General features: G+C 36.7%; 1 protein-coding gene across 15 annotated transcripts in view; it reads left to right on the forward strand.

Annotated features, from left to right (window-relative positions):
* The window catches only part of PARD3B (par-3 family cell polarity regulator beta), a 1,014,396-nt gene that overhangs the window by 149,388 nt on the left and 843,837 nt on the right, over positions 1–21,171 (forward strand). For all 15 annotated transcript variants that reach the window (XR_003519077.1, XM_027589187.1, XM_027589179.1 and 12 more), the window contains one exon: positions 1,461–1,562. Coding sequence is in view for 13 of the 15 variants with exons in the window: in XM_027589187.1 (XP_027444988.1) it covers positions 1,461–1,562 (102 nt within the window). In the remaining 2 variants the exon portion in view is untranslated. Of the gene's footprint in view, positions 1–1,460; positions 1,563–21,171 lie in introns of those variants that run through there.

Genomic DNA, 21,171 nt, shown 5'->3' on the forward strand with positions numbered 1-21,171 from the left:
CGGGGGAGTTCTTTCTGTTCTGTATGGTCCAGTGGCAGCTACCTAGTATTTTGTCTATCTAGTATTCTCCTTATTTAGAATCTAGTCTGTTATACTTAGCTCACCTTTTATAGCACAATCACCTTGAATTGGTAAAGATTTCTGATTAAAGAATCTGATTGATGGGTGTGCTGTACTTTACTTGGTTATACAGTGACTGCTCATATCTTTGTGATCTTTCTGGGTAAGAGAATCAGGTAGTTAAAGTTTCCTAACCATTAGTGTTTCCATCTATATTAGAAGCAAAGAAATTCCTTTCATTTTACTTGGAATAGCTCTTCGGGTACTCTATAGAAAACTTAATTTTGAAATGTCAAAGGAGAACTCCTTTGGATTTTTTTAAGCCTATGACTTGACCAAGTCAGATTACTGAAAAGCTATGTACATAGGCCACATTTCAGTAGCCCTCTGCATAGATGCTTTAAAAGCATTACTTTTATTTAATAGTATGTCCTTGGCTTTTATTGGGGGGTGGCTAAAGAGGAGCCTGTGTGACAACCATTTCTATTAGTTTTTGTAAAATTGCAGTTGGATTTTGTGGGCTCTCTTAGTTCTTATCCTTTATAAAGATTCATATGATAAAGGCTTAGCACTTTATTCTAGAAGAATTATTCCCACTTTGAGAAGCTTTCTAAGAATCACAGAGCCAGACTGATGATAGCTTAGGTATTCTGCTAAAAAACTTGCTAATGTTTTTCTTCATTCATCAGTTCATATTTTTGTTTCATTATTCTGGTTGACCTTTTGTATCCTCTCTGGAAGTAGGCAGTACGTGTGGAACTGAATGAGCTGCGTCATTTAATTCTGAGTTCTAGCATCAGAGTATTTAGCCACATATCAAATTGAGAAAATAATTCTTTTTCCTTAAACCTTACTTTCCTAAGCAGGTTTTTAAAATAGTACTTGGAAATCTCCTAAAGCACTTCTCCTGTTCAGTGAACTCCTCGTTCAGCTCCAAACACAGTTCGAGTTGCTGCTGTGTGGAGCTCTTGCTCTACATGTCATCTCAAATCTTGGAGTTGAGGACATACCTACAACTTTGGGAATGTCAGTTTGAATTTCTAATCCCATTTCAAAGAGTACCCTCAAGAAGATCTTTTTTCTTCCCCCAAAGTGTCCTTGGGATTACCTAAATTGAAGTTATAAAAAATTTCTTGAATATGCTTTTCAGATAACTGTGGCACTTTATTTTTGCATTGCAATTTATCTTCCGGGATAATTGATGAAATATGTATGCTTTGATTTACTGATTTACCTGAAACAGGATAAAAATGGCAAATGTTTATTGAAATAGAAGTAACATTTATTTTTGGTGTTCAAGCATTTCATTACCAGAGCCTATTTTTAATGAGTCAGCTTATTTTTTAAATTGTATTTTTAAAAAGCTTACATCATGAAACTTGTTGATTGTTGTACCATAGGATCCTGGCTACTGGGTAAAGATTCATCACTTAGAATACACAGATGGAGGAATCCTGGATCCAGATGATGTTTTGGCAGATGTCGTTGAAGACAAAGATAAGGTAGAAGACTGAAACTCTCCTTTGTTTTCCTCCATAGAGCTGCATGTTTCCTAGAGATTGAGATCCTTAACAAACTCATGTGTCAATTATTATTAAAAGATACCATCTGTTCAGGCTTCACCTGAACAGCCCATAAATCAAAGTTCTTCATCAGATGTTTGGGAAAAACTTTGTCAAGGTTTGGGAATCTGTTCATGGTGGCCTAATTAGCAGACACTTCATTCCCAAAAGTTCCTGATGTGTCTCAGTAAATTAGTGTCAGGCTCCGAGGCCGTTGGAGTTCTCATTGCCATTGTTGGCTCTGGGGTTTCTTCCTGGCCCTTGCTAAATATTCAACTCAATGTCTGTGATTTGAGTGTGTTTCAAAATAGAGAATACAATGGGGAGAAAAATCTTCTGAGGAACTATGGTGAAGATTTTTTCTTTCTTTCCTTTTTTTTTTTAAGTACCTGGCAAACACCCGTCTTTCATGATGGTCTTTGTTTTCATTGCTAAAACACTAAATTGAATATTCCAAAAAGTTGGAACATATTTTGCCACCTACTTGGGAATAAACCCATTGCAAACATCTTATTTTAATAAGATTTTTCTTCTGATGATAAATTGGAAAAGGTGTGAGAGGATACTCCAGTTGCCACACACTGAATTTTTGCTGTTGAGACATTGCTTTATGACTGCTTTTGTGCTGGGCTCTTCAATCAGTGGTTTTTGTGTCTTCCGGAATTGAACCACTCCTCTCCCTGAGGGATCCTTGCTTCAGAGTTTCTTCTCCTGAGTATCCTTAGCGCTGTTTGTACTAGGCTAATTTATGTGTGTATATGTGTTTCTCTCTCTTGTTTTTCAGCACTCTCAGGGAGGGGTGTGTGTGTGTGTGTGTGTGTGTGTGTGTGTGTGTGTGTGTGTGTGTGTGTGTGTGTGTGTGTGTGTGTGTGTGTGTGTGTGTGTGTGTGTGTGTACACCAACTGCACTGGATTATGAATAAGTGATTTATTGAACTCAGGTAAAATTTACATGTTTCCTTTTCTGTAAGATCTTTTTGGACTGTTCAAATTTACATTAGTCTTTGCGGACATTCTGTCCATTTATTTTCCCTGTTTTCTGTTGGAACTCAACCCTGGTTTACTGATTTGCTTTGTTTTATAATTACTCATTCCTTAATGGACTTCTCTCCCTAAATAGATTGTAAGTTCTAGATGACATGGACCAGAAGATTTTTATTTCCTTTGTGTTCTTTGTATTAATATCTGGTACAGTCTTTTATCCACACTTGATTCTCAAAGAACACTTAACTGAATTGAGTGGAAAAGAAAGCTTTACTCTCTGTAGTTGACTCCTGTTAATACATAATTTTGATGCAGACTTCCTGTTGATGGCTTGGTCTCCCAGAAAATAATAATATATTATTTACATTGAACTTTAAGGGAAGACTTTCACTTCTGTATATCTGTTTCACTTTCTGCCTTTCTGCAGCCATCTTATTTTGAAATAGTCTAGGCATTTGGTCTGTTTGTTGATGAAGAAGGTCTTCCCTTCTCCGATTTCACTGATGTCCAGTGGATTAAAATTAAATGCTAGAAAGTAGCAAGTTTAAGAAGGGCCAGAAGAAAATGTCTTACCCCAGCCTTATCCAAGACCTAATTACAGGAAGGATGTTTCCATGAGCGGTGCTCAGGGAAATCATTTGTCCTGCAGAGCTCTTCCCTTTAGAGAATTCTTTTTAACTATCCTGACAGTGCCCTTTTAACTATAATCCATTTACTAGACACAGAAACAGCTTTTATTATATGTAATCTCGGTTTTAAAGGGACTTCACTACTGAATCAGGTGAAAAAATGAAGTAGTCAGTTAAAATCCTAGCAAAGGATTAGTGCTGTCTGGGCACAGGTTTGCCTATTTCCTTACTGTACCTTCACATGGAATACACTGAGCCTAATTGGTATTGTGCTGAACAGTAGATGAGAATTTACACTTTGGATATTGCCGGGAAAAAAATACATGCTCCCATTTTTCCTTTTTAAAAATAATCTAAGTGAAAAGGAGAGCATTGCTTTTTTTCTTGACATTGTCTCTGCAGTCTGAAGATTTTCTGATAGTTTATGTATCTAGTATGGAAAGAAGGTTCTGCCAGACTTTGACCTTACTTTTTTGTAAGTTTAGATTAAGAAGTAATTAGAAGTGATACTTGTAAATGTTTAGTGATATATCAGATTCACCCAAGATCCTTTGAGACAGTATCAAGCTTAGATAAAACTACAATTCACCTATTTTCAAATTGGCTATCTAGCAATCTCTTGCATTTCGAATATAGAATGCAAGCCCAAAGAGGCATGGATGGATGTATGTAATTCTTGGTCAACACCCACTTCACTTCCTAGAAAAACCTCTCACTACAGGTGAAAATGGCAGTTAGGAACCTTTGATAGCCTAGCCGCAAAGGAGGAAGCAGGAGAAACAAATTTAGAATAAGAAAGCAGTGCAGGCTGAGGCCATTTATTTAGTGTAAGGAAGAGCCATCCAGTACACTTCTGCAAAGACTGAAATGAGAGGCTGAATGATATTCTACTTATAATCACACAGTTTTCTAAATATGTGACTTTCAAAACTTCTGGTACCAGAGGTGGTTTGCCTTTGGTCTTATCTCAGTTATTCCTTGGGCCAGCACAGTGCGTGGTGCACATGGTGCCTCTCTGGGAGGTTTTTTGTTCTGTTTTAACTTGCTTTCCCAGTAGAGCCCTTTCACAGGGGAGCTGAGTTTTTAGCCATGTTGCTGTATTTCTATCCTATGTTTTATCGAAATATTATTGGAGCAGCTTTGGAATTTTGCATCTTATGATAACTGTTATTTGTGTAAAATCTTATGCTGTGACTTAATTATCCAGTTATAACAGTCATTCTTAAAAATTCTCCAGTTTTATGTTTATGTTTTATGTTTCTGTGTGATGATGGAAGTTCTTTGGGATAAATGCCTGAAAATTTACTGTTTTACGCTAATTTCTTTTCTCTGGTTGCCCAAGGCTACTGATGTAGTTCCCCCAATAACAACTACTTAACATTTTATGGAGCACTAATAGTGGCCGAAAATGTCTTTGTAAATTATATATTCTATTTTATTTCACAGTGACCCTGTGGGCAGGAGCTATTTATTATCCCTATTTTTAATTTCTGAGAATAGCCCCAGAACTTATAAGTGACTTGCTGAAGATCACACAGGGTGTAAGTGGAAGAATCAGACTAGAATTTAAATTTCCATACTCCTTTGTTCTTCTACAGTGTGCCAAGCAGTGTGTTGGGTGTCTGAATCTGTAATTGCTAATTATGAAAACTCATGAATTATAAATAAGCATGAATTTGTTTTTACATAGCACCAGAAAAGGTAGGTACTAGAACTATGGAGTGTAACAAAGTTATTTTGAATTAATATAGCACACATACATAAAGTCAACTTTCTTTGCCTGAAGCCTGTACCTGATTTACTGTAAAAGGGTTTTGCCTGTGTTGCTGTCCCTTGCATCCCTTTTTCCATGTCCCAGATTACTCCTTTGCGGGCTTGGTAGACTACACTTGTCTAACAGCTATATGCCATTTTGTAGGAAAATATATTCTGTATTTCAGTAACTACTTTTCAGAAAGATTGAAGAATGTGCACAAATTATATGCTGTGCTGTCTGCAGTAGGCAGAGTGATAGCCTCTAAAGATATCTAATCCTAATGCCCAGAACCAGTGAGATATATGTTACATGGGAAAAGGGTCTTTGCAAATGCTATTAAGGATGTTAAAATGGGGGGAGATTATTTTGGATTATTTGGGTGGGCCAGGTTTAATCACAAGGGTACTTATAATTGAAAGAGGCAGGCAAGAGAGTCAGTATTAGATAAAATGTGAAAAGAGTTGACTGTCCAATGCTGACTTTAAAAAATAGAGCCAGAGGCACCTGGCTGGCTCAGTCAGTAAAGCATGTGACTCTTGATACTGGGGTTCTTAAGTTCAAGCCCCATGTTGGGTGTAGAGTTTACTTAAAAATAATAAAATCTTTAAAAAAAAAAAGGAGCCAAAGAATGCAGGCAGCTTCTAGAAGCTGGAAAAGAAAAGGAACAGATTCTCCTGTAGAGCTTCCATATGGAATACAGCCTTGCTGACCTCTTGCTTTTAGCCCAATGAGACCAATTTCAGACTTCTTACCTCTAGAATTACCAGGTAAATTTATATTGCTTGAAGCGACCATGTTTGTAGTAACTTGTTATTAACATTGTAGGACACCAATACAGTGTCTCTTATCCTATTTTAAACTTCTAAGATGATGATGGTTTTGACAAGTTGAGCTTTAAGATTTTGTAGGACAAGGAAAATGTCTAATGTTTCAGATTAGTTGACCACTCTGGGCATTCTTTCCAAAGTACATCACAAATTGAATCTCCATTCATGGGGTGAGCCCTTGCTCTTTAGGCCTTGAATGTTATGCTGTTTTGTGTAGAAATAATTTCAGGATCACACTGGAGTTATGTAATATTGACTTACCAGTTTCTCATTGTAATATATGACTCTAAGAAGTCTACAGACTAACATCTAACAAAGCCCCTGCAAAGCTTAGCATTAGCTGATAATTTTTTTGAGTGTGAGAACCTGAGTATTGAACTTTTTAATGATTGTCTTCCTTGTTATTATTTCTTGTTTTTAGAAGGTGATTGCAATGTAATACTGAAATGCAGCAATGTATAACTCGTTATGTAAATCGGATCGCTGCCATGGTTTTACAAAAAATAAATACATATACAAAAGTAAAATTCTATTATGTGGTAAGGTACAATGAAAGAATGTTTCTATCTTTGACTAAATTTTAACTATCATAGGGGTTAATTTTGGAGAAATGACAAAATCTCCTGGATTCTAGTGATGGTGGGTTGGCCTCAGGGATCACACATGATATCTGGGACTCAAATACTCAAGTTTCATTTCAGTTTCATCCTTTACTAGCTATGAGTCCTTGGGTAAGTTTCATGTCTATTAGCCTTAATTTGCCCATTTGTAAAATGGATATAATGTTTTTATCTTGTGTCTGAAAACTGTATGAAGTTTTCAGTATAGTATGGTATATAGTGGGTGCTCAAATGTTAGCTGTTGAATATTGTGATAGTTTTGTTAGTGTATTTTTTACCTGTGCATTTTGATTTAATCATTAAAAGTTTAAAATATTAAAATATCAAAGGCTATATATAGTACATTCTGTTTTCAAAAAATCTTATTTGTTTGAAAGTTATTAAATTGTGTAATAGTTTTATGGGAAGATACTTTATTATGACAGAACCTTTGGATTTCTATATTGAGAACTCAAAATGCCAGTCTGACTAACTTTAAAACAGGAATCCTTTTATCAGAACACCGTGCTTGGTAATAGAAGAAGCATTCAAGGATCCAATGTGCTTTTGAGATGGAGACTGTTTTGCACACTGAACTAGTGACCTAAAACCAGACACTGTCCTTACACCCAAGTTGCTCTCTGATCACGCTCTGTTGCCCCCTAGTGGAATTCACAGCTACCTGGAAAGCAGCTTACGGGAGATACTCCCTGAATGTGATGTGTTTTGTCTCTATTTCATTCTCAATTTTACTGTATTTTTAGTCCAGCTCAGACTGCATAGTGAATAGTAAAACCAGACTGAATATTTCAACCAATGGTTGATATTTCTTCATGGTTCTCAACCATACCAATACTTTGCTTTTTATTTTTTAAAGATTTTATTTATTTATTTGACAGAGACACAGCGCGAGAGAGAGAGAGAGAGAGAGAGAGAGAGAGAGAGAGAACCCTGGGACCATGACCTAAGCCGAAGGCAGACGCTTAATGACTGAGCCACCCAGGTGCCCCTTAACCTTTGCTTTTTATAAGCCATCTTAGAAGGATTGAAGCAAAATCTTTGCATTTATAAAACTCCTTTTCATTTAGACTTCTTCCCATCTTCCTATTCACCGGTTGAAGGGCAAATGGCTGGTTGTGATAAAGTATGTAAATTTTCAGTATGGAGTTGGACAATTTATGCAGTTTGTATTTTTCTGCAGGTAGGGGATGCTTAATTAAGTTAGATTTCTTACAAAAAAAAAAAAAAGAAAGGTCCTGCATTAATTACCTCATTTTGAGTCATTTTGTCAGTGAGGCTCCCATTTCAAGGGAAACACCTATTTTAAGCCCTTGATTTTTTTTTTTTTTTTTCTAACAGATCAGAATATGGTGTTTTGGGGATTGTTTTCTTCTCAAGTTTTTCTTCGGTTCATGGGTGTTGAAGTTTTGAAACTACATTTGAAGGGAAGTTTGCAGAATGTTTCAAAAGTCTGTGCAGAAGCTCCTAAAGATTACCTTGGCCAAGAAATTCCATCTCGAACTTTTAAGGGTAGATATTCTGTGCTTATCGAATTACAAAATTACAGAGTCATAGAATCTGAAGAGACCTCAGCAGTCATGTGGCCTAAACCCAAATATATATATATATATATATATATATATATATATATATATATGTAAGGGGCCCCATATTTCCAGCTGATGTCTTTTCTGCGTCCATTTCTGCATTTCCTCCCTAGAATGTTGATAACATCTGGTATGTATTAAAACCACTCCATTTCCCTCCCTCCAAATTGGCTTCTTCCATTTGGCTTCCTAATTTCTGTTGATAGGAATATCTTAGTCATTCAGGTTTGAACCTGCCATCGTTTAAAAAATGTAGCCAGTAAATCCAATTTATTCTTTTCTTTAACTGTCCCATGTATTTCCTCCTCTCTCTTGCATTTCCACGGCTACCAAATTTAAATCTGTAAAATCTCAGGCAAGGTTATTTCATTGATAAGGAATTGGTGGCCTTGGGCCCCACCCCCCACCCCCCATTCTGTGCTTTGAGTGCAGGCAGAGTGGCCAAGAGCTTGGATTCTTTACAGCAGAGTCAGTTCATTTCTTGGCTCCACTATCCGTGTGGCTTTGGGCAAGTTACTTAATCTCTTTGTCCTTAGTTTCCCCATGGGCAATTGGGGCTAAAAAAGTGTACTAATTTTACAAGTTAATACATGTAAAGTATTTAGGAGAGTACCTGTCCTGTAGTAAGTCATCCGTGAGTGGTAGGTGCTATTATAATTAGTATACTACTATTTTGGATATAATAAACTATTCCTGGGGCACCTGCGTGGCTCAGTCGGTTAAGCATCTGCCTTCGGCTCAGGTCATGATCCCAGGGTCCTGGGATCGAGCCCCACGTCGGGCTCCCTGCTTAGTGGGGAGTCTGCTTCTCCCTCTCCCTCTGCCCCCCCACCCCTGCTCATGCTCTGTCTCTAGCTTGCTCACTGTCTCAAATAAATAAAATCTTTTAAAAAGAAAACTATCCCTACACTATACTATACTATATTACTATTACTACCATATAATGTACTACTCTTACTAACGTAGTATTGGTTAAGTCCTACCATTCCTTTCAGTGTGTACTGAATCCAGCCCAAAATTCATAGCCATACATTATATTCAGCAGCTTCAGAATGCCCCCAAACTGTCTGTCTGACTCAGCCTTCTCAAACCTTAACAGTAATGGAACTGCTACACTGACTGCTTTCTTATGAACTGTGCACTTTCTTGCTTCAGAGCCGTCTTTATGTTTAACTTGTCTAGTGTGTCCTTGTCCCTGCTTCCTGTCTTATCGATGATATATTCTGTGGTTGACCCTTGAACAACGTGATCTACTTATATGTAGATTTTTTTGGATAAATACAGTATAGTACTGTAAGTGTGTTATTTCTTCCTTGTGACTTTCTTAAAAATTTTTTTTTCTAGCTTACCTTATTGTAAGAATATAGTATATATAATGTACAGAATATGTGTTAATCGACTATGTTGTTGGTAAGGCTTTTGGTCAACAGTAGGCTGGTAGTATTAAGTTTTGGGCGAGTCGAAATTACATGTGGATTTTAGACTGCAGGGGGTGCCAGTTAGGGCCCCTACCTGCCCGTGTGGTTCAGGGGTCAACTGTATATGTTACAAAATGTAAGCTCCACCAGGAGAGGGTCTTTGTTTTATTCACTACTGTTTTCCCATGGCCTCTGCCATCGGGTGGCACTTTGTAGCTGTTCAGATAACTGTAGAGTGGAATAGAGGAATGAATGAATGAATGTTTATGTGTGTATGTTTTTAGGTCTTTAGTAAGCCCTTACCAACTTTAAACTTTTTTTCTTGATAAATGAGAATGATAAATGATCCCTTTCTCATAAGTGTCATTGGGAAGGTTGAGAAGTTGTATGTAAAAATAAGGAAATTATAAAGTACTATAAACATGTAAAGAATATATTTCTGCTGCTCAATTCTTACCAATCTTTCAAGATCCAGATCAAATTATATTTTTTTTCCTAGGCAGTGTTCGCAGACCACCCCAACCCTAAGTAAAGTTCTCTGTGCTCTGTAATTTTATAGAAATCATTTCGTAGTCCCTTTGAAAAAATACACTATTGCTTCGTTACATGTATCAATTGCCATCTTAGAATTCTTAAGAATTTATGTATGGTTTGGGGCACCTGGCTGGCTCAGTCAGTAGAACCTGTGACTCTTGATCCTGGGGTAGTGAGTTCAAGCCCCACACTGGGTTGTAGAAATTACATAAATAAAATAATAAAATAAAATAATAAATACTTAAAGCCAAAACCAAAACAAAAGAATACAAAAAAAGAATTTTATCATCTAACTTAAGCCTTAATTTTGTGTCCCCCAATGTCTTGTATGCTCCTTTATGACTGAGATAGCCTTTTATTTTATTATTTTATTTTAAGATTTATTTGAGAGAGAAAGAGCACAAGCAGGGGGAGCTGCACAAGGAGAGGGAGAAGCAGGCTTCCTGGGATCATGACCTGAGCCAAAGGCAGATACTTAACCCTGTGAGCCACCCAGGTGCCCCCAGAGATAGACTTTTAAAATATTTTTTAACAACTGACTTGTTACCTGTGGTTTACCGTTTAATAAACATGTTTGATTTTAGTTAGTGAGAGAGCTAGTACTTGAATTGAAGCTTTCTAATTGTCCTTCATTTTCTTCCACCAAATTATGTTGTCTCTTTTTAATATTTCATTAAGAGGCAGTTTGTGGGCACTTTTCAACCTCAAAGGAGCACTTTGGAATCCATGCCTTTGTGACCTTACTGCGGCAAATACGAATGGTGTTGGGAAGTTGCAACTTCAAGCAAAGTGATCCAGATAATGGCCATGTCAAATTCGTTCTCCCTGGTGTCTTCTGCACTTTAGCTTGTTGGCAACTATAGTGTGTGCACGTGCTTGAGAAGGAGACAATACCTCTGCGGATCTGTGTGTGCAGAGTGTGCGTATACTTGCCCTGAGTGTGCTTGTTTGTTGCACACATCTGTGATGTGAAGGTTTGCACCAGAGGTTGGAAAGAAAAGAAAATTTTCAAGCTTGGTGGTGCTATTAACTTAGGCATTGAGTACAGTGAAGAATAAACAGAGGAAAATGCTTGATATATGTGGAAAACTTCAAGTTTGGTTGAAGGGAAGAAGCCAATAAAACTTGAGATTACAATAATGCTTTACTTAGAGTGAAACATGTAATTCTAAAAAAAAGAATCAATGAACATTTTCACCATTACAGCATGCCTTTAGCCATATGCCACTGGATCCAGTTCTACCAATGTTCTCTCTCATTAGGTTCTTTTGAAGCTATCTATGCCCAAGAGGTATGGGACCATTATTATTTTTAAATACATCTATTTTTGACTTATATACCTTACAAATAGCAATTTCATTAAAATACCTGAAATTACACCAAATAGAAAGCTACTTCAGTTATAAAAGATCCTCTTTGAAAAATGCAAATGCCTCTCCGTGCTAATTGGGTGTCATATCGTCATCGCCTAAATGTATATCAATTCAATCAGATTGCATTCCCCCTAACATCTAGCTAAAACCAGCTTCACTGAGGGAAAACTGTAGAGTGTTAAGTGCCAGAGCATTGGGCTTTGGCAGTTTTTTTTTTTTTAAAGATTTTATTTATTTATTTGACAGAGAGAGACCCAGCGAGAGAGGGAACACAAGCAGGGGGAGAGGGAACACAAGCAGGGGGAGTGGGAGAGGGAGAAGCAGGCTCCTTGCTGAGCAGGGAGCCCGATGCGGGGCTCGATCCCAGGACCCTGGGATCATGACCTGGGCCGAAGGCAGATGCTTAACGACTGAGCCACCCAGGCTCCCCTGGTTTTGGCGGTTTGAATCCAGGTTTTTCTTACTATTCTTAAACTAGCTCAACCTCTGTTTTCTCCTTTGTAAAATCAGATACCCTGTCTCACTGACATCACTGCGTTCATGGAAGGATCAGATGAAATTAAGAATATGGTAACACTTTGAACTGTGATGCGCCAAACCAACAGAGCCCTTTCTTCTTACCCCTTGCAACAGGGGTCCTCAGGTGTTTGAGCAAACATTTACTTGTAGTCCATGTGGGACTTGCTATGGAGAAGGACACTGAGCCAGGCAGAGAGAGATGTGAGAGAGGTTTGGAAGGAAGGAGGCTGATTATGTAAGAAATAAAACGGTCTTTTCTTTGTATCCAGTAAGGTGTCCAAGAAAACAGGGATCTCTATAACCTGGAAAGAAGGCAGCTGTGAGGGTTGTAGGAAGAGGCAGGTTACTGCAGGATTAAATTTACCCTTGGACATTGAATGGCTGGGAAGCAGGTATCAGAGCTTCTACATACAGACAAGCAAGGAAGGAAGAAACTATAGTACAAAGACAGTTTCTCAGAGTTTTCCAAGATTCTGGAATCTTATCATTTCTGTGTATATATTTACTACATGGTTCCTGTTTTAATGATTGGCAGTAGGTTTCTTAAAATGGAAGGGAACTGTGTGCTTCTTTGAAGAGCTGGGGGCTATTCTCTGTCTTAGGAGAGATCTTAAGAAATCAGATAAAATGTTATAGAAAGAAAAGCACCTGAATACCTGAAATCCCATGGTTAAGGAAAAACAAAACAAAGCAGTAGGGAGATGTCTCAGTACTAACAAGCTTAGGCAAACAAGTACTTAGCTTCTTTATTTCACCAGGAGACTGTGAGCTATTCAACAATTTCATGAGACTAGCTAGCCATGTGCTGCACTCCTAGTTAATCTTATACTGTGCAGGTTCTTGCCTTTCCAGGAGCTCAGACTCACTTTGTTATTAATGAGCTACGTTGTGAATCAAGTGAACTTTTTTGGAGCTGCTCTTGGAATCAAATTAATGTTTATAACACTTCTGTTGAGGTACTTGTTACAAATTCCATTTACATGTATAGTTGTCTTACATGCTTTACATGTATAGATACATATTTAGTAAATAAGAATTTCCCTAAAGTTGGCTTTTAAAAATTGTAGCTTTTTAAAGTCCTATAAGTATATAATTTTCTGTTTAAAAATAAAGTGTACTTCCCCATCATAAATATGGAAACTTCACTTAGAGAATTTTGGCAGGATTACTGCACTTTCTATTTACTGCTTTAAGTTTTTAAGTTATCTTTTTAGCTTCCCTTCTTCCGATGTTATGAATCAATTTTGAAGGATCAAATGACATTTCCTTAACTATAAAAAAGACTCTTTGTGCAGACTTTAATCAGAGGGGATAATAGCATAAATGCTTGTTCATATTATCTTTATCAATCTCAATCCAAAATGTTGCAAGTGAAACACACATACTTACACAATACTTAATCATAAACACAACAGAAAGACTGCAAAATAATGATTTGAGGTGATTGTAATAGCCCAACAATCTGAAATATGCAGTTATATATATATGTATATAAACAAAAAGTTGAAGAGTCTTCTAGTTCTTGATACCAGGTCTAGAACTTGATTTTCTAGACTACTAGCTTAGTGTAGCCACTATGTACCAGTTCAAAAATGAACCTAATATGATGGCATAATGTGGTGGTCTAAATAGCTCACCGTTTAAGTGGAAATCTTAGAAAGCTTTTAGGTGATTATTTAAAAATGGAAATACTTAACGTTGTGGAGATTGAAGAGCCTTGGGACTGTAACTTGAGAAGAGAGGGTGCAAGGGAACCTGCTAACTATCCTCACGTATTTGGGGGATCATAGAAAAGAAGGAATGAACTCATCCACTGTATCCCAACAAGTTGGTCCAATAAGGTTTTAAGGAAGGAAGTATGTAACAGTTCAGTATACGAAGGGCTCTTCAGTGAAGTGTATGCTGCTTTGTGAAACACAGACCCTTAGTCATTGAGAGAACATAAGCAAGAGTTCAGCAAACATTTGCCTGGAATTGCTCTTTTCAGTTTGGTGTGTGATTTGACCCACAACAGGCCACCTGTGAGCCTATAAGGTATGCATTTCCATCTGGAAATACAGGGTTGGTCTGTGTATTATACAGTTATATTATTGTTTGCTCACCCAGCATCCATTCTTCACTTTTGCCTTCCTAGGAGAATTCCACATTTGTTCAGGTAACTCCCTTCAACATGTAGTGTGTATGGTTTGGGCCGTATGACCATCCACCTGCAAGGGTGAGTTTGGGTGTCCTTCAGCTGTGATCTAGTTCCCCGTGGCAGTGATTACTTTGAGAATGGTCATGTGATTCGGTTTGTGCCAAAGACGCTCAAACTCAGCATTTAACTGAGGCCATCCGGGATAGCTCTTTCCTTGGTCTTGTGGGAGAAGTTCCCTCTGAATTTGCCCTCAGAGCCTTAGGACCACGACTGCCATTCAGCTTCCAGCATGCGGTAGAAGCAGCCACGAGGAGAGCCAGACTCCAGGGAATCTCTGGGACGTGGGTCCTGAGGCAGGGGATTCATCTACGCAGAAGCCCCTCCAAACTTGGGACCTCCAATTACACGAGTCATATATTCCCTCATGTTTCTGCCTGTTTCAGTTGCACTTTTCTGTGACTCACAGATCAAAGTTTCCCACTTCTTACCCACTGTTGTAGGACTGTGGGCTCGTTTCCCTACTCCTTATTCCCTCACGATTGGGGCATATGTGTTCTTCCCTCTTTTAGTTTTCTAACGTTGTTAATTTGAAAAGTTTTCTGAGTTTTGTTGATGGTTCGGCCCAGTTACTTAGCTCTGTTTTCTCAGAAATTTTTGAATTGTTGGTGAAAGATTTAAGCCCCTTAAGGTTAAAATGTATATTTCAATTGTTTGGTTCGCATAACTTTGATTTAATAAACAAGATCGATGTGGAATGTTTCCATTTGGTAAGGATTCTATTTTTCTATTTTAAATTATTATCCATTGTTGTTGATTTTGTTTTTTCTAGGAGGAAGCAATTCGTGATAATAAACATAAACTCTTGCCATTTCACTCATTCTTTAAAAAATTATGTATTTACAGCCAGTATTCTAGGGACTGGGGAATCAGAATGAGTTCTGTTTTTGGCCTTTTTAGATATTTAAAACATAAGTAGTTAAGTTGATGTGTGTCTCACAGAGGAACACAGAGGCTGTTTTTCCCAGAGGTCCTTTCTTAATCTAGTCTCCCTAATTTTTATTTTAATAACATGGAAGAAGTATTCGCTGCTGATCTTGAAATGTTGAGATTTCTCTTTCACTAGATGGAAACTTATTTTACAGGAAGAATCTGGAAACTATGTTTAAAGCAAAAAAAAAAAATACAAAACAAAAAGTTCAAGCAGTTTAAGAACTTAGAGTGAAGTATAGTAATCTTTTAAATAATTCTCTGGTGCAATGAGATAATAGCATGGTTAATACTCCAGCTTCCCCTTAGTGCTTAAATTTTGCTAGTTTTCAGAATCTTCCCCAATCCTCTCGAAAGAACTGGAGCTGTTGATGTGACACATTGTTGTTCTTCTCCTACCCCGTATCGAAGTTATACAGAGCTGTCTAGGTGTTCTTGGTGTAACAGGGGCAGCCCAGAGACCCCCAGGTGGCCCTGGGCCACTAGCTGGGGCAGAATGAGGATTTTTTTCTATCACCAAGGCAGAGGGAGTACTCACAGCATGGACGTTAGGAACATTTTTGTAATAGAGCCAATGCAACTCATACCTAGGTAATAGAAAGACAGTGGTTCTTCACATCATGACATTTCAATCATTTTTTTCTGAAGTTGCTACATGGCAGTTAAAATCAGTTCTTTGAGCTTGCTAGAGAACTTGCCCCCTTCCTCAAACTATAGGGGACATTTTGGTTTATTTAGGAAGTTTGGAGGTTAAGTGAGAAGAGTTGGGGTTGTGGGCATGAATGTGACTGGTTGGAAAAATAATTCACAGACTCAGTGTGCTGATGACTTGAAAAAAAAAGATATGCTATGACAAACATCAAAATAAAACAAGCAACAAAGAATAATAAGAATAAGAAAGTGATAGAAAAATGATAAAAACGTTGGCATTTCCTTAGGGAAACCTAATGTCAAAGGCATAAACACTCGAACTATTTAGATGTCTCTTTCCCAAATGGAAACTTCTATTTAAGGATGTTAAGTATTTAACTGCAGTGACTGAACATAATATGAAATATTTTGCACTTGACAGAGACTTCAATCTGAGATGAATCTTGTGCTCATATATAATGCATTAAAATATGGAATGCTGCTTCTGGTTGGCCAAGTTTTAATTTTAAACTTTAGTATCTTTTGTGTATATACACACAAAAAGAAAACTTATTGAATTGGCATGTTTCAAGAAAACTTAGATTGAGAACTTGTATATTTCTTGCTGCATTGATATTTGAAATGAATATTCAAATAAAAGTAGAACATCAAATATGCTAAAGTACTGTGTTTAAATCTTTGCTGTTCTTTGGAAGTCAGAAGCTGAAAATAAATATCAGATTTATTGAAATGAATACTATGGAAGTCTGTTTCCTGGTAATTTAATTCACCATACTGCTTAGATTTTTCCAAAATGAAATATTTTCCTCTTAAATGGAAAAATGTTTCTTTTATTCAACTGTAGTGTCTGATGGCCTAATGTCACCAAAAGTCAACATAATTTTGGGATTTAGAAATTTTTAAATTTTAGTTATAACTTTATTTTAAAATTGGCTTTTTATACAATGAAAATAATTATGGCTGGAATACTCTAAGCACTATTTTGACAGTAATACACTTTGTATGAAATAAATAACATAGATTTAAAAAATTTGGTAGTGTCTCCATATAAGGAGAGGAATGCAGCTCTGGATTGAATTTTTGACACATAATCTTTTATTATGACATCTAGGTGATTAATACTTCAGCCAAATCATTGTTTTAAAATATCTCCTTTCACTGTCCATTAGATCTGGAGCTGCAAGCATGCATAAAACCTGGCATCCACTTTGTACTCCCCATCATTTATTTTGGGACAATGCCAGTGTCTTGGTTACAGTATTTAAAGTATAGCCTGAATGCTTTGTTTTAGGAATTTGTCTTTTATATGTGATAACTTTTATATGTGACTTTGTAGTTGCATTTGAGTGACACAAAGATAGTGTCAAAATAAACAATATCTTAAGAACAAAAGGTGGTAGGACAGGAGTGCTGAACAAGAAGCACCTTTGTAGGCTTTTTCCTTTGGTTTAAAACTATTTAAAACTATGTTACTACTACAAATGTTAATATCTGTTAAATGTCAAAATTTAGAATACAGTAAAATACAAAGAACGCCAAAATTATCTGTGATCACATCGAACAGAAGTAATCATTATTAGAAACCGGGTATATAAATTTCTTTCATAGATATACTCTAACATAAATATGGCATCTATACTTTTTCATACAAAATTGATAGTTACGTGCTTTTCTTTGCCATGTCATTTTGCTATGTTTTTATTCTTTGAAAAAGGATTTTTTTTTAAATTTAAATTCAAGTTAACATATAGTGTAGTACTGGTTTCAGGAGTAGAATTTAGTGATTTATCAGTTGAGTATAACACCCAGAGCTCATCCCAACAAGTGCCCTCCTTAATACCTATCACCCATTTAGTGCATCCCCCCACTTCCTCCCCTCCAGCAACCCTCAGTTTGTTCTCTGTAGTTAAGAGTCTCTTATGGTTCGCTTCCCTCTCTGTTTTTAGCTTATTTTTCCTTCCCTTCCCCTATGCTCATCTGTTTTGTTTCTTAAATTCCACATATGAGTGAAATCATATGATATTTATCTTTCTCTGACTTATTTCGCTTAGCATAATACCCTCTAGTTCCATCCACCTCTTTGCCAATGGCAAGAGTTCATTCTTTTTGATGGCTGAGTAATATTGTGTTGCGTATATATACCACATCTCTATCCACTCATCTGTCGATGGACATTGGGCTCTTTCCATAATTTGGCTATTGTTGATAGTGCTTCTATAAACATTGGGATGCATGTGCCCCTTTGAATTAGCATTTTTGTATCCCTTAGATAAATACCTAATAGTATAATTGCTGGGTTGTATAGTAGCTCTAGTTTCAACTTCTTGAGGAACCTCCATACTGTTTTTCACAGTGGCTGTACCAGCTTGCATTCCCACCAACAGTGTAAGAGGGTTCGGTTCCCCTTTCTCTACATCCTCACCAACATCTGTTGTTTTCTAACTTGTTAATTTTAGCCATTCTGACCAGTGTGAGATGATATCTCATGAAAGGTGATTTTTAATGTTGGCGATAGTATTCTGTCCTTGTTTGGGGATTTTTAGCCTCTTTCTTGCTCTTTGAAGTTTTTGTTGTAATTCTGGTCAATAATTTCTCTAGTTACTGTAGATAAATTTTAAAAGCAAGATATATTTTCAGCATAAAAATCTTAGGATATTTTAGAAAATGATTTTCAGCACTTTAAGTACAGCATAGAATTCCTATCTAGAAAACTGTAAGTAAATGATCATGTTAATGTATCTTACTGAGCTGATTGCTTACCTAAGCAGCTGTATATTGGCTCTGATCTCTGTTCTTGTGTTTAGAAGAAAAATTTCCATTTGTTTTACAAGAGAGGAATGGTACATTATTAGCTGTGATTTACTTTAAAAACATTTCGCTTTGAAATACATATATGAAGAGTTTAAAGGCAAGTCTAACTTAAAAAATCTTAAGTCTGTGTTATGTTTTAAAAATTTATGTTGAGTGTTGTGGATTTACCTATTATCTAGCATTTTATTAATACCACACAATACATTTTTTTTTCACCAATAGAAAAGAAACATATTTGCAGATGCCTTCTGTGGAGGAAGGCTTTGTAAACATGAAAATTGTTATTATAGAATTGTATGACTGCAATTAGAGTATTTATGATTCTAATTAGAATTTACTTCATTGAGAGTTTACCAAGTATGAGGCACAAGGCTAAAAACATTACTTACATTCTCTGATAGAATCTTCAGATCTACAGTGAGGTAGATCTAGTATCCCCATTTTAGAGATGAGGAAACTGATGTTGACAGAATGGAATTACGTGGTTTGCTCACTGTCCCCCGGCCAGGGTATGGCTGAGCCAGGAATTCAAACTCTGACCAAAAAGCCAGAGTTCTTAACCACCATGCTTAGACAGAGTTTGTTTTTCCATGCTTGTGGTATTTTTTGGGAACTCTACTGAATGGTCCTTGTACTGGCTCATGTACTAGAAGGTTTGTGCCATGAATCCATACCCATTATGTAGTTGATATAAAGAGCAATAAGCTGCCTCTTATTAAAGAGCTGGGGGTGTGTGGAGCAAGGAGCTGGGCTGACTAAAGGAAGCAACAACTAATTTCTGTTGCTTTATGCTTTGGTAAAAAAAAAAATAGGTTGTGAATTTCTTCTGTGAAATGTTTTAATTTCTGTAGAGTTGCCATGCATTATTCAAGATTATAAAATGATTTGAATTTCAGGAGCAGACAGATTTTCTGATGAGGATTTCAAGCTGTGTAATTATAAAATCCATATAGGTTAAAAGTTCAGAACTCGTTAGCTTAATCATTAAAAAATAACCAATTTCTAAGCATGGCATTTCATTTTAGAGGGGGTACAGTTACAATATCCCTTCCTGAGGTACTCCTGGATTCTGCCTCATGTCCCACCACATATTGAGAGTGTTCACGGCTGCATCCCACATAGCTCATCCTATATTACTGCATAGTTTATAAAGAAAGTTCATATTTTATGGTGGTAAACTTGATGCTGTAAAATAAGGCACATTTCTAGGAATTTCTTCATCTTACTTGGCTCCTTAAAAATTCAAGGGAGTTAGTGAATGAGTGCCAAACATCAAAAAAGTTCATTGGAACCTGTTACATGGTGTCAGAGCATACATTTAGGAAATGAATAGCAAAATTCCTTCAGATAAAGCATAAACGTTTCAGAATAGAATAGAAGGAAATTAATGATCAGGCAGGAGAGGCAGCTCATAAAGGAATTATGTTTTTATTGTGGTGAAACATAACAAGATTTACTATTTTAATCATGTCCAAGTGTAGATTCTGCTGACACTAAGTACGTTAACATTGTTGTACAACCATCACCAAAGTCCATCTCCAGAATTTCTCATAATGTGAGCATTTTTCATTTTGCATAAAATAGTGCAGATATCATTGAGAATATATTTGGGTTTGTAGAGATGTGTGGAATGTTTAAAGCTTTTGACTTTTCAGTTTATGTAAAAATGAACTTCGAAGTTGTAGCTTTAGTTTTCAGGTAAAACATGAACTTCACTGATACAAATGAAATCTTTGCCCAGACTTTGAAATATTGTCAGGGCGATGCCTGTTTTCTTTGGGATGCAAGAACATCGAGGGGAAAACTATATTCATGTAAAAGCAATCTTCTAAAGAATGATTTGAGGTGATTAAAGATACCATGATCATCAAACAGTTAAAGAGGGAAAAGAAAATATGGTATTTGAGATTTTTGACTGGCATGAAGATTTTAATGCATATTATCTTGCTTTGCTAATCAAGGTGATTGAGATGCACTTGCTTGTTAAGTCACTTTTGGTTTTTAGTTACCAGATTTTACATTTCTCTTCATTTGAATGCTATGTAAAGCCCTCCCCTTTGAATCTGAGGGGGGTCACTATTTTTTTTCTTAGAGTACTACTATTATATGTTGAGAATACATATATTTTTTCTAATACTTGGAGAATGATAACGAAAAAGAATTTTTTATTGGTTCATTTCATGCTTGGTAAGATTCCAACTGTCAAAACATTATAAAATTTTGAACCTTAGAGGCACATTTCATCACTAGAGTACTAATTACTGCAGAGAACTGGAGCGAGTCATTATGTAGTAGTATTTATTAGAGCTGCCCAATTTTAATGTTTTTTGGACCAGAGACACTTAAATAAAAGGTTAAGCTGTTCTGGCACAAAAGTGGGAGGAAAAACTGCATAGTGCATGCAACACTGTCAAATATAATACAGGAAGGGTGGAATTAATTGAAAATTAGTCACCAACTTGCACTGAAACTCAACATCTTATTTTCAAGGATGTCCTGAGCATGGCGGATGTTCTTGATTTATTTTCGTATGTTCAGTATTGGGCACCTGTGATGTGCGAGGTGTTGGTGATAGGAGGGAAATGTGAAAGACCAGTGGCCCCCTTGATGGAGCCCATATTCTTGAGGGGGGAAAGAGACCATAAACAAAACAGCAGTAATCACATAGCAAGTAAGGCATGGCAAGTGTTTTGAAGACCAATGTAGCAGAGTAAAGGA

The sequence above is a fragment of the Zalophus californianus genome, chromosome 3, assembly GCF_009762305.2.
Source record: "Zalophus californianus isolate mZalCal1 chromosome 3, mZalCal1.pri.v2, whole genome shotgun sequence".
NCBI classification, from domain to species: Eukaryota; Metazoa; Chordata; class Mammalia; order Carnivora; family Otariidae; genus Zalophus; species Zalophus californianus.